Source organism: Acartia tonsa, chromosome 5 (genome assembly GCF_053477335.1).
Source record: "Acartia tonsa isolate MP-2025a chromosome 5, ASM5347733v1, whole genome shotgun sequence".
Taxonomy (NCBI): Eukaryota; Metazoa; Arthropoda; class Copepoda; order Calanoida; family Acartiidae; genus Acartia; species Acartia tonsa.
Window position 1 is genome coordinate 11,061,848 of NC_137264.1, and position 14,347 is coordinate 11,076,194.

Sequence of the window (14,347 nt, forward strand, 5' to 3'; positions counted from 1 at the left end):
CTTTTAAATTTACTAGTATTCTACATTTTTTGTTACCCTTTTTTTTCATTTCCACGAATATTAAAATGGGATTAATTCCCGTATTGTTTTAGGGCTTGATAAGTATTATTATCGAAGTTGGTTTCAGCTATTTTAGAACTATCTATCTTGGTATGAAAAAATACCAAATATCCTTTTGTTTCCCAAAATTTTATTTGCTAGTATTTCCTTCAGACTTCTCTTTCTCCCCAGAAGTTGAAAATAAAATTTACAAAACTTTCAGAAGGAATAAAGCAGGACAGTTCAAGGTTTCCAGTGTGGCTTCCAAACCGATTACTATCCGCTGGATGAGAACCGGTTCTCAGAACTGAAAAATCATGTATTGTATCGAATTTTACAGTTTTTCTGCAAATATCAATATGTACAATCTTAATAGGTATTAAAACTAGTTTTTTAGCCTGTGCATTAGCCATCTTGCAGATTGTACATTTTTATATCCGCGGAAAGTTGTTTATAATACGATACGATAAAAAACTATTCTAATCATGTATTTATCTATCTATCTGTATAAAATTATCTTGATGTGTATGTATCTATCTATTCAGAAAGATCTCCGTTACTTTTCATTGTAGTTGGGTAGGTTTTATGCTAATTTTGCAGAGGATATGTTTGACAACTTGTAAATAAAAATTTACAGTTCAAGGTTTCTGCTCATCTATATCAACATGTACTAAAGTAGTTTAGGGAGGGAGGCGACATTGGAATATAAATTACACCAGTGCAGTGGTAACCAAAGTTTTGTAACAACCTTCTCAAAAATGCGTTGGCTCAAAAACTTTTGAATTTTGATTGGTTGGTTTCAAGCTATTAGTGTTCAAACTTTTCAAACATTACTTTTAAACTACAAAAAAAGTATTCATGTTTGTCATTATTAAAGATGCATATCAATCTAGTCTATCTCTAATTATCCTATGTATCGATTTCGGCAAAGATAGCCTAAAACATGCCCCTGACAATTGTGGAACTGGCGGTCCATCCGTTCACAAGATCTTTGCGAACATCATGAAAAGATATGTTTACCTATTATTTTTTCTATCCATCTGACAATTTTGACCTCATTTTTTATGTATCTATCTATCTTATGCATAAAATATCCCGAAAAGTTTAAATAAAACGAGACAGACCAAGTTTTTTTTCATTACAAATAATTGTCAATTGTTTTAGGCAAAATATTTTTAAAACTTTTTATTGTTTCATAACGGACAATGATATTTATGGTACATTAAATTCAGGAATAACATAACCAACAAGCGAAAAAAATCTTAAGTAATATTGGGGGGGGGGGGGGGGCTAATGGTGAGGTCGTCAATTTTACGAGGTATTGCCTCCCAACGACAGCTGAGAAGACGTATAGGTTTCGTGATTTTTTCCCCGAATTAATTTCATTGTTTGTATAGGTTAGCTGCATCAAAGTCAATTCTATGTTTATAATAGTGGAGTAATAATCAAAATATGGAAATGGATATTATAATATACGTGGATATTAGGATATTAGAAAAAATTATCAATTTAGGTTGCCATTTAACAAGGAGATCATTTATCACTAAGTTCGTTCATCCAGTAGGAGGGGATGGGGTTAAGTGGGGTTGATGGTGTTTCGTTATTTTAGCCAGCTACAAGTTTCACTATATCAGAGTACATGACAATCTGTTGTAAGATCCAAGTAATAATAAATCCATTATTATAGATTAGATTAAAATTTATATATTAAATAGAGGAAATGATGTTTAAATCAAGAACATTACATACCGGCGTACGGACTGACCATGATTGAATAAAAGCTCGGCTTAAAGGGCCAATTTCCATTACATTAAGTATTACAACTAGAAACCTATTCCTACAACGTAATTTTTTTTAATAAGGACAATTATGTCCATAAGTAGCGAAGCACTGGTAGTAATAATTGAGGCGCTACTATAGTTCTTATTTATTGGTCAGTATGTTATTCCGGTAGGAGGGTAGGGGATGGATAAGGGGTATCGTTATATTAGCCAGTTAGTTAGACGATCGATTTTATTGGAGTAGGCGGAAATCTGGTGCAATATCGATTTTGTGGGCATATGTTTTTAATTTAATAACAGCACAAAAGTTTTGCAGGGGTTATTACTAACAAAATAAACAAAGGGGAGAGATAAGCTTACGAGAAATGTTTCCTTTTTTAGCAGCGCATCTGCTCTTCAATTAGGAGGACGTAAGTACGTAAGAGTTGGTCTAATAATGTTATTTAAGAATGTATAATATATGTGGATATGATTACAGGGAAAAAATTGACGTCAATTTAGGTTGCTATTTCCCCTGTCATTTATTGGTCAAATGTTTTTTTTTGTAAAAAATCTTCAAACATTTTAATTAAGATCTTCCAAAATTGAAGGATATATCCCCTCATTCCCCCTTTCAAAATGGTGTAGAAATTTTGACATTAGAATATCGTTATGTCGATATTAGGTATGTCAGCCATTACCACTTTTATCTAATGCAATTTAGTCAACATAAATAATAGTCAATGATGCTAATTAAGAATTGCTTGAATCTAACTAGAAAAAGAATGACCTAAAACCATTACAGAAGCTATGTAAAGCTTATTTAAAAAAGAAAACTCAGCTTTAAAAAAAACCTTACTACTTTATATAATACTAGCGGCTACACCCCTAGAGGCCTCTAGGAACACTTTAGGTAATGTGGGGTGTTGGAAGTCGATCCTATTCTTTCAATTTTAGTTTTAAAAAGTAAAAAGTGTTTTTTTTAGGGGGAGAGGATAATTTTTTTAGGGGCTATTACTCTAAGAAGGGTGGAGATACCCTACCCCAAAATCGTTAAAAACTTTTCCTTGGCCTATAAATAGCTTTACTGTAAAGGAGAACAATATCGGGTCGGTGGTTACCGAGATCCTTCACTTACTTTGTGCTTCGCTCTTATGAATGTTGTCATCCTTGTCTTGTTATCTCTTACTCATTATATGTAGATATTAGGAAAATATACCGTAGTTAAAATAGTCATATCATTAAAAGTTAGACAAAAAATGCTATTTGTTATGAAGTTAATTTAGTAAAATAGTTAATTAAAAAGTTATTTTTTAGTGATTTCTTAAAATTAAAAAAGGATATAAAATGGATCAAAAGAAAAGAGAAAAATTGCAGGATTATAAAAATTTGTAAGTAAAATTTTTATTTTAGGATGTAAATGAATAATATTTTTTTTAATATTTGAAAAAAAAAGACAAGGATGACAACATACATAAAAGCGAAGCTCTGACATTGGACGGTAGAACTAACGAACATTAATACTTGTAAAGTGTTAGAAATTCATGAGCTGCATTTTAGTTCATACAAATTTTTTTGATTTATGTAAATACTGGATACTGTATAAGGACATACATACATTTTAATGACTTTGCTTAAATAATACATTTTTATGCTTTGCTTAAAATAGTGTACATTGAAATGGATAGGACAATTCTTGCATGCCTAAATTAATGAAATTGTACGGACGTACGAACGTACAGACCCAAATTAAAGAAAAGCTTCACTTAAAAAAACCAAACCATATCTTGAAATGTTAATTTTAGATTTTCCTTTTGTATAAATTTTGTACTTTTTTAATAGATATTTCACTAGATTTTCGTGTTCTTTAATAAATGAAATTTGCAGCGAGCTAAAATAACTACACCCCCTTTGCCTTATTTCCTCCCCTCCTACTTGATGAACGAACTAAACAATGACTAGTTCCATGTAAGCAAGCTAAATTGAACACAAATTTTCTCCTGTTATATATTCTAAATCTATCTCTACTTTCATGTCAAAATAATAAAAAACAACTCAATAAATTTACTTAAAAACACGAGTGAAGTATAATTCAATATTATTTGTTGTTTTTTACCTATATTTTCAATATCAGAAGAAAAAAAAACAATATTAGATGGAAATGCCTAGCTAACAGTATACTCTATGTATAATAATAGATTTTTTAATGTAGATGGTTAATCAAACACGATAATAAGTCAAACTTAAAAAGGAATTTCTAGCAGACGAATTTATATTTAGTTACTGTTTATCGTAAGCGGTCACATATAATTCAATTCCATAATAATTGAAATGGATGTTGCACCAGATTTTCATGTACTCTATTAAAGTGAAGATGATTAAAATCCCTCCACAGATTATGATGTCATACGATAGTATAGCCAATGAGAGGCTAGTATACACTGTAATTAACCAATGGTAAAATTGATGCTGACCTCTCATTGGTTCTTTTATCGTATGACGTCATAATCTGTGGAGGGACTTTAATCATCTATTAAAGTTTTTAAAGCTGGTTATAATAACGATACTCCCCATCCATTCCCTTCCCCTCCTATGAGATGAATGAATTGATGTCTATGTTAGCAACTTAAATTGACGACAAATTTTCCCCTGTCAATATTCTATATCCATTCCCAATATACAAAATTTTTGGATGATAGAAAAAAAGCAAAGCTTTAAACGGAGATATTCAAAATATTGCATGGAGGAAATTAATTAGACCTTTCTTTTTTTATGCACTTTTTAACCTATAATACGGTCGGATTTAGGGAGAGAGGGGACATTGGACTGTTTATTTCACTAGTCTCCAAAGGTTTATAATCTATTTTTTTTTCGTTGGCTTAACAACTTTGGGAACTTTTATTGAATTTTGATTGGTTTGTTCAAGTTAAGTGTCCAAACGATTTAACCACTAATTATAATCTACACATGGAGTAACTTTATGTATATCTTCATTGGGTAAGTACATCAATTTATGGGTCATTGTCTTATCCCTTTAGATCCCTGGGTCAGATTGTTCCTACTATACTTTTTACTGTTGGTCTAATTGAGAGATTGTTCATCTAGACGTTCTATATTTATTTTCTCAATGTTAAAAAACAACATGTAAATGTATACACGGTGTTCAAAAAATAAGTTTTTGGCTGTTTTAAAGAATTAAAAACAGTAAATAATAGTTATTAAAATAATAATTAGTTAATATTTAAAGTTTTGTTAGCCGCGGCTATAAAGCTTTGCTAAAATATGCAAACACTCTAGAATTAATATTATATGTTGAAAACAGTAAAAGTGTCGAACTATGACGTCAGAAAAAAATAACAATTAACCAATGAGAGGCCACTTTATATTTTACCACATTAAATACTGGCTTCTTATTGGTTAATTGTTAATTTTTCTGACGTCATAGTTCGACACTTTTACTGTTTTCTCTTATGTTAGTTCTTCAGGATCATTGGACATTGGACGATAAATTGATTTACATCCTCAATGATAGCAAACAAATTACCCTGACTATAGATCTAAATTAATTGTTGAAAAATTGCTACTTTTAACCAACAATTCAAAGCTAAAAGTACCCAAAGTTTTTGGGTTATGAATCTATTATAAAACTTTGGGTACCAATATCCTCTCCATCCCTGATATTGTTAAGTATACATCTTCTTTATCTCTATTTGATATGTACGGTTATCTAACAAAACTACCAAAAAAATCAATTTTGAAATCTTTTTTTATTTGAGACCAATAAGTTTCCACTATAACTATAATCCTTATATAAAAGTAACATGATCTCTGCCTGTATGTGTCTGTACTATTAAACCTATATATTTCTCCTTTACAGTGAAGATTCTGAAATGTCCCTGGATGGTTTAAGTCAATTTTATTTTTATGAATGGGTATTGTTTTAGGCTATATAGAGCCCCTAGTTGCTAGGGACTCGGCTGCAAATAGACTTAAAAAGAAGGATAGGTTTATTTAAGCATAAATAGGCAAACAATCATATAACGGTTTTTCATTTTTGTTGTTGTTTTGTGTGAAATTTATTTTTTCTTTTTCTTAGAGGTAAAAGGTATGTTTGTATATGTATAATATGGATAGTACCAAGGCGTATCTTAAAAACAATATCATCAATAACAATCTTTATCTATCTATCCATCTATCTATCTATCTATCTATCTATCTATCTATCTATCTATCTATCTATCTATCTATCTATCTATCTATCTATCTATCTATCTATCTATATATCTATCTATCTATCTATCTATCTATCTATCTATCTATCTATCTATCTATCTATCTATCTATCTATCTATCTATCTATCTATCTATCTATCTATCTATCTATCTATCTACCTACCTATCTATCTATCTATCTATCTATCTATCTATCTATCTATCTATCTATCTATCTATCTATCTATCTGTCTGTCTATCTATCTATCTATCTATCTATCTATCTATCTATCTATCTATCTATCTATCTATCTATCTATCTATCTACCTATCTATCTATCTGCCTAGGTATCTAGTGGTGCGTATACTGCAAGGCCTGTCATCAATAACCCTCATCATCGTACTTCTCTGGTTGAGGTAAGATGAGGCAAGGATGACAACATCCAGAGTTCTAAAACGGTAGGACAAACGAACATAAGCACTGTGTCAGAACTTAATAAGCAGAATAGGGATAGACAGAATTATATATAAATAAAATATAAATAATTTAGGACTTTATTATATATAGAGATTTTTTCTTATAAAATTTAACTTTGTTGTCCTAGGAATCAATATTTTAAAATTCAGATGAATATGATAATTAATCATATACATTTTGTTTTTATCAAACAGTTAAAATCAACATGTTTTAAATGCATGAACGGAGAATTATACATCGTATCTAACCTGTTACAGGAATCATAATAGTTTAAAATCAATAGGACAATTTTACCTTACCTAATTTAATAACAATTGCGAACGTACTGACCGACCCATATTATACAAGCGCTTCACTTTTAACAAGGACGACAACATCATAAACAACAGATCAGACAGCAATAAATACGAATAGCGACAAATATAGAGTAACGACGGGCTGTTTTTAGTAGCGAAGCTACTCTATAATTCACTTTGTCCGTCCGTCCGTCAGTCAGTCAGTCCGTCAGTCCGTAACGCTATGGGGGAAATGGGGGGGAAATGGGATTTACTCAGCTCCTATAAAAAATAGAATGCTTAAATTTTTTTGACAACATTCCCATCATTAAGGAGCACAATTGACTATAAAACATCATTGGCGTTTGGATCGATTTTTAGCAGGTTTTAGGCTATTTTTATATTTTTCACATTTTTCTCCATATCTTCAGTGTTTATGGTCCGATTTTCAAATTTTTTTCAGTTACAGATATCAAAATTAAATTTCCTGTCGTTTAAAGGAACAACCATGAAGGCCAGACTGCCTTTTTAGCAGGTTTTACTATTTTTATATTTTTCACATTTTTCTCCATATCTTCAGTGTTTATGGTCCGATTTTCAAAATTTTTTCAGTTATAGATATCAAAATTAAATTTTCCGTCTTTTAAAGAAAACAACTATGACGGCCAGACTGCCTTTTTAGCAGGTTTTAGGCTGTTTTTTTCATATATTTAACATTTTTCTCCCTATATTCAGTGTTTATAGTCCGATTTTCAAAATTTTTCAGTTATATATATCAAAATTATATTTGCCGTCTTTTAAACAAAATAACCATGACGGCCAGACTGCCTTTTTAGCAGGTTTTAGGCTATTTTTATATATTTAACACATTTTTCCATATCTTCAGTGTATACTGTCCGATTTTCCAAATTTTTTAAGTTAAGGATTTAAAAATTAAATTTTTTGTCGTTTTAATAAAACAACCATGACGGCCAGACTGCCTTTTATCAGGTTTTTGGCTATTTTTATATGTTTTACATATTTCCCCATATCTTTGTTTATTTTGATGCAATTTTCAAACTTTTATGGGATATCTGTATCAAAATAATTTTTCTCATTGTTATGAGCATCTTTAATATAATTTACTTTGACCATCGTCATCATGCAAAATAAAACAAGGTTTCATTTTTATTTTATCCAATAAATCTATTCTTGATTTTAGTAAAAACCTTTTAAATCTACCTGTACGTATTCCAATCGACGATTTTTTGTGCTTCACTACTTATGGATGTTGTCATCCTTGTTAATATTTATGTAGTCTTACTTAAACAAAATATTCAGAGAGAAAGGGGCAATGGGCTGTTTATCACACTAGTCCCCAAAGTTTTTAATAACGTTTTCTTTTTCGTTGGCCTAACAACTTTGGGGACCATAGTGAATTTTGATTGGTTGGTTCATTAAGTTGAGTGTTCAAATAATCCAACCACTAATTTTAATCTACAGGAGGGGTTATTTTTGTGTATCATCATTTGGGAAGTAGATTAATTTATCGACCATTGTCTCATCCCTTCAGATTGTTGCAAAATCTAATTATAGCATAGAAATATTAGCATTATATTTAGAAAGCTCTATAACATTTAGTTAAGAATTTATCCGCTAGATGACTCAACTTTTCTTTCTAAAATCAATAAAAAGTATTTTTCTGAACATTTCACTTATATTATTACTTTATATATAAAATAAGTGTATTTAAAGCTCTTTCTACAGTAATTTTTATAAAAATTAATCACAATTTTTAAAAGTAATATTGTTTTTTAACAAAAATTAAGTTTTTGGTTAAAATGTACTTTTACTTGTACAGTATGACGCGGTTTAGGCCAAGATTCGAACCTGACGTAAAACCTTCTTACGTTTTCGTATTTTCTGTAGGACTTCTTCCAAGGGGTCCATTTAGACAACAGACTTTAAATTGTGTTACATTCCCAATGATGTTAAACAAATTACCTCTTTTATAGATAAAAGTTATTGATCAAAGAGTTTTGACATTTCAATTTTAAATCAAATCATAAAGATTCAATAAAAGTACCTATGGCTTCTAAGTCAACGAATGAGAGATTATGTTTAAAAGATTTTGGTACACCAGTATAATCTTTGTTCCCTACCTCTCTGTATAAATATAGTAGGTGGTTTCTTTCAAAGTGCCTGGTCGAGTACAGAACCCCTTCCCCATAATTTGAAGAAAAAAAATAAAGATAGGGAGTTAGTTTTTCATTTGTTAACAGGGTTACAAATATTTTTTTAAAGCAAAGCTTTTCTATAATTAGGGTCGGTCCGTCCGTCTGTCCGTGCGTCCGTCCGTCCGAGATAGTTAGCTTCTATTAGTTAATTTAGGCATGTTAGAATTGTCCTATCGATTTTAAACTTTGCATGGTGATTTCTGTAGTAGCTAGGTACGATTTAGAAAGCGTAGCAACTCTATAATCGTTACCAGAATGTCCGTACGTCCATTTTAAACATGTTTTTTTTTTACTTTTTTAATAACAATTTTTTTATGTGATAAAATCATCCGATTGATCTGATTTTTTTATTACTGATTCCTAGTACAATAAGGTACAATCTTATGAGCGAAGCATCTCTATAATCAAGTATTAAAATGTCAATATGTCCTTAAACAGAATTCTGTATTTAAGAAGTTTTGCAACAAATTTACGCATAAATTTGTCAAACCTTATATTTTCATATTTTGTATATTCAGTTCTTACACTCAACAAAAGTTAATGTTCGCCTGTCATATCGTTTCAGAGCTTCGCTTTTATGTAAATTAAGATAGTACCCAAAAATTAATAAATACGTTTTTTAATTCGTTGGCTCCAGGGGCTGCTATTCAGCCAATTAATTCCAATTGAAAATGCCGCATAATTTATTATCTTGTTGGAGTAAAGTTGAAGTAAAACTTGTGTCTTTTACGTAACTGAAGGGGAGTGGGTAAGAAGGGGGAGAAAAAGAGAAGGGGGTTGTGGGGATATTTTTCTTTAGAATTGTTTGTCAGAATCACATTCCCTTTTCCCTGGTTGGTTAAAACTTTAAATAAATCTCAATTGTTCAGTGTCCAAATTTTTATACCAATATCTTAATCTTTAGATAGGTAATTTTGTTTATCATCATTTAAGATTTACTTCAGTTTAAGATTCCTGGGAAAAATATGCATACAAAAAAATTGGAAAGAAGAAATTATTTTATCATTCTTTATCCTATCCTTATTACCCTGCCCGTAAAAGGTTGATTCGTATCATGTCTGGAGATAAAAAGCATTGTTATTTATTCTCAGAATAAGGATTAATTACGACAGTATGTTATAATATTCAGGGTGGATACTTGTTATTTATTATCAGAATAAGGATTAATTAGTATGTTATAATATTCAGGGTGGATACTTGTTATTTATTATCAGAATAAGGATTAATTAGTATGTTATAATATTCAGGGTGGATACTTGTTATTTATTCTCAGAATAAGGATTAATTAGTATGTTATAATATTCAGGGTGGATACTTGATATTTATTCCCAGAATATGGTTTAGTTACGACAGTATGTTATAATATTCAGGGTGGATACTTGTTATTTATTCTCAGAATAAGGATTAATTACGACAGTATGTTATAATATTCAGGGTGGCTACTTGTTATTTATTCCCAGAATAAGGATTAATTATGACATTATGTTATAACATTCAGGGTGGATACTTGTTATTTATTCCCAGAATAAGGATTAATTAGTATGTTATAATATTCAGGGTGGCTACTTGTTATTTATTCTCAAAATAAGGATTAATAACGACAATATATTATAACATTTTTTAGTATGAAAATAAATTGTTTTTCTGTTGATTTCAAATAAAATTGTCTATTACTTCTCTTTTTATGAACATAGTTAACTAAGACAGCATCAAATTTAAAGACATCTACTTTAATTTTTTATTAGTATAACCATAAACGATAAAAAAAAAAAAAAATTTAAAGTTTACATTTATTCAATGCAAACTTTTCAGGAATCTCAAGGAATAAGACAATAGACAATAAATGATATACAATACATAGCTAAGAATGATATACAAAATTACTCCCTTTTGAAGATTAAAATTTTTAACACTACAAGCGTTGATCAGCTCATCAAAGTTTATAAAAAGTTTCCCAAAATTTGACCCAACAAATACGATTACATCAATACTAACTTTTTGTACCAGGGTAATTTACAGTCTAATGTTCCCTCCCTCTCGGAAACTTTTGAGGAATATAAATGTTGACATCTTGTCTGAAATTGACACTTTTCTAAAAATTGTTTCTTACAATAAAGATAAATTGAATATGTTGAAAAAAGTACATTTTGTCATTTTTGTACTTTTTATTAATCAAAACACGATTATGCAACATTATCTTTAACATGGATGACAACATCCATAAAAGCAAAGCACTGAAACAGTAGGACAAACGGACACTAACACTTGTATAGTGTCAGAACAGAATAATCAGAATATTAATGTATATAGAAGAGTTGAAGCAAAATTGTATGTAAATTTGTTGAAAAACTGCTTGATACAGAATAACACTTATGGACATACTTGTATTTTTAGAACTTCATTATAGAGTCGCATCGCTTATAATATTATACTTTGTTGTCCCAGGAATCAATATACCAAAATCAGATCAATCGGATGATTGGATCACGTGAAAATTTGTTGTTAAAAGAGTAAAAAAATCGACTTGTTTAAAATAGACGTACGGACATTCTGGTAATGATTATAGAGTTGCTACGCTTTCTAAATCGTACCTAACTACTACAGGAATCACCATTCAAAGTTTAAAATCGATAGGACAATTCTAACATGCCTAACTGAACGAAAAAGGCTATCTGTTACGGACGGACGGACGGACGGACCGACCCTAATTATAGAAAAGCTTCGCTTTTAATAATAGAAATTTTTTTTTTGAAAAAACATTACTTTATACATATTATATAATAAAATTCTAAGAGCTAGATATAGTTTTTAATATTTTTTGGAGGGTTCATTTCTCTTGTAAGGATTGATTACCGTACCACAAAATAAACCTTACCTAAGGTAAGCTTCACTTTAAAGGAGAACAATATCGTTTCATTGGTTAGCAAGTTCCTTAGGTAAAAACAGACAGACAGACTCTTGAATATCCTGTTACATTATTTAAAGACTAGCGGCTACGTCCCTAAAATGTCTCAGGGTGCACTTTGTGAGTGGCCACTCAAAATTTTTTATTTTTTATTTCTCTTGGGAAGGTGGAATAGTACCCTCCCATAAAAACTTAGAAGAAGTGATTTGGTTCTTTTTAACTCATTAAAAGTTATTTATTCCCCATGGTAAACCTTAGGCATGCCATTTTTAAATATCCTTTGAATAAAGCTCTTTAAGTTTTTCAATTTATTCCCTTTTTTATAGGCACTATAAAAGGCTTCATCAAATCATGAAAGAAAAAAAAATATTTTCTAATCTAGGTTATCTTGGGATGTGAATGCTTGGGAGCAGAGTATACCACTTCATATGTTCTGGAATGGAATATACCTATTTCTTTCAGGTAGCATTTTATTTGGAAAGTTTTTCTATAATTCCAATAATGTATCTTTAATATTTAACAGCGGCTGCGCCCCTAGTGGCTCTGTATTCAAAGGGGAGAGAAAAATAGTTTAAAACAATACCGCGACTTGAAATAAAATAACCTAAAACCATCACAGGGCCTATGTGAAGCTTACCTGAAATAGAGAACCCAATCAGTTCATTTTTTATTGAGATCTTAAGCTTCAGACAAAAAAGCCTTACTACTTTTTATAAAAGGATAATGAAATGTAAAATGATATCTAACTAACCTAATTTTTATGATGTTAATTAATTTTTAACTTTTTGTGAATATTCCTATGACCTTTATTGCATCTACTTCATAAATAACTTTGGATGGCGATTTACTTATTAATTGATATTTTAAATCAATTTGTTTTATTTTTTTCCTTAAATACTTATGATAAGTTTGTTGTTTCTATTTCTAGTATATAAAGTAGTAAGGTTTATTTGTTTGTCAATCAAGGTAACACTAATGAACTATACTGATTAGGTTCTTCATTTTAGAGAAGCTTTACATTGGTCCCTTAAAACCAACCAACATATTTGAATTAATTAGAAAATGTCCAAGTCATCCAATCCAACCTTTATAATGCTATTAACCTATTTTTAGCAAAATTTACATTAAATTTTTGCACAAAAATTTGACATTTGCAATGTTTGAAATTGAATGTTATGGTATTCAAAGGTAATGTTGTGGAATATATATATTCATACATTTATCAGGGATCTAAAGGGATAAGACAATAACCAATAAATTGAAATACGTCCACATTGCTGATACACAAAATTACACCTTCTGTAGAATACCATTAGTGGTTGAAACATTTGGACACAAACTTAATGAACCACCTAAAAAATCAATAAAATTCCCCAAATAAGAAAACGTTCTCATTAAACTTTGGGGACATAATAACAATCAGGCCAATGTCCCATCCCTCCCTGTAGATTTATATATGTATATGATTTTCTGTAATTGTAGCACTAGCATGGCAGGCCGGGCTTTCAAAAATTTAAAAAAGAAACATAAAAAATATATAGCTTCCAGTATCTGTCTCTCATATTGGACTATACTACGGGCAGTTCTAATAAACTGAACATTGATCTCATTACTATAAAGAATGTTTTATATTGTACTAGCATCTATTCCCCCCTAGAGACCTTTAGGGGCACTTGAGATGTAGAGGAAGCAGTATTAACCACCTTTTATTTTAGTTTTAATAAGTAAAAAAAAACATTTTTGTGGGGTTCATATTTTTTTTTCTAGGGAGATTTCTTATTAGGGTGGCGGTGCCCTCCGCCAAAATAGTTAAAAACCTCACTAGGACCTATGAAAATCTACACTGTAGAGGATAACTATATAACTTCAGCGGTTACAAAGATTCTTTAATACAGATAGACACATATCCTGTTACTTTTATATAAGGATATTATTTAAGTATCCAAAACATTTTATATTCAAACTAGAATGTTGTATAACTTTATTGCGTTGGTTAGACAATCCTCCCTCCCTCTTTCAAACTTTGAAATACTTTTAGGGCCGCTTCTTCTAATTTAACTATGCTATTTTTTATTCTACAATATGATTACCTTTAAACTTGTGGACACCCTGTAAAATTATATAGATGTGCATTTCAAACGGTGTCCTGCAATAATTTGCGTGTGTAATTCATTGAGATTAACAAAAATACAGAGTTTTTATAGAGAATTAATAAGTATTTTTAATTAAAGAATAAGTTAAAAGTTGAATTTAATAAAAAGGTTTTAAATTGATAGTTACTGATTTAAATGTGTTTTTTTGGGCTAATTTTGCTAATAATGTCTAACCTTTTATTCCACTTAAAGCTAAAAATCACGGCTTATGTTTTTTTTATTTCCTAATGTTCTCTGCCATGTTGTATTCACACTGAATCTAAATTCCTTATTCAATTTTGGTTCTGTCTTCAAAGAGAATTAAATAGC

The 14,347-nt window shown here is 30.1% G+C and overlaps 2 protein-coding genes across 6 annotated transcripts in view; one reads left to right on the top strand and one right to left on the bottom strand.

Moving 5' to 3' along the window:
- The window catches only part of LOC145318738 (uncharacterized), a 372,001-nt gene that overhangs the window by 217,815 nt on the left and 139,839 nt on the right, over positions 1–14,347 (bottom strand). The window lies entirely within an intron of this gene.
- Positions 3,022–14,347, top strand: part of LOC145318730 (uncharacterized) — a 90,109-nt gene continuing 78,783 nt past the window's right edge. For both annotated transcript variants that reach the window (XM_080160218.1, XM_080160217.1), the window contains exons 1-3: positions 3,022–3,190; positions 6,360–6,428; positions 12,268–12,347. In XM_080160218.1, coding sequence (XP_080016344.1) covers positions 3,147–3,190; positions 6,360–6,428; positions 12,268–12,347 — 193 coding nt within the window. In that variant the 5' untranslated portion in view covers positions 3,022–3,146. The remainder of the gene's footprint in view (positions 3,191–6,359; positions 6,429–12,267; positions 12,348–14,347) is intronic.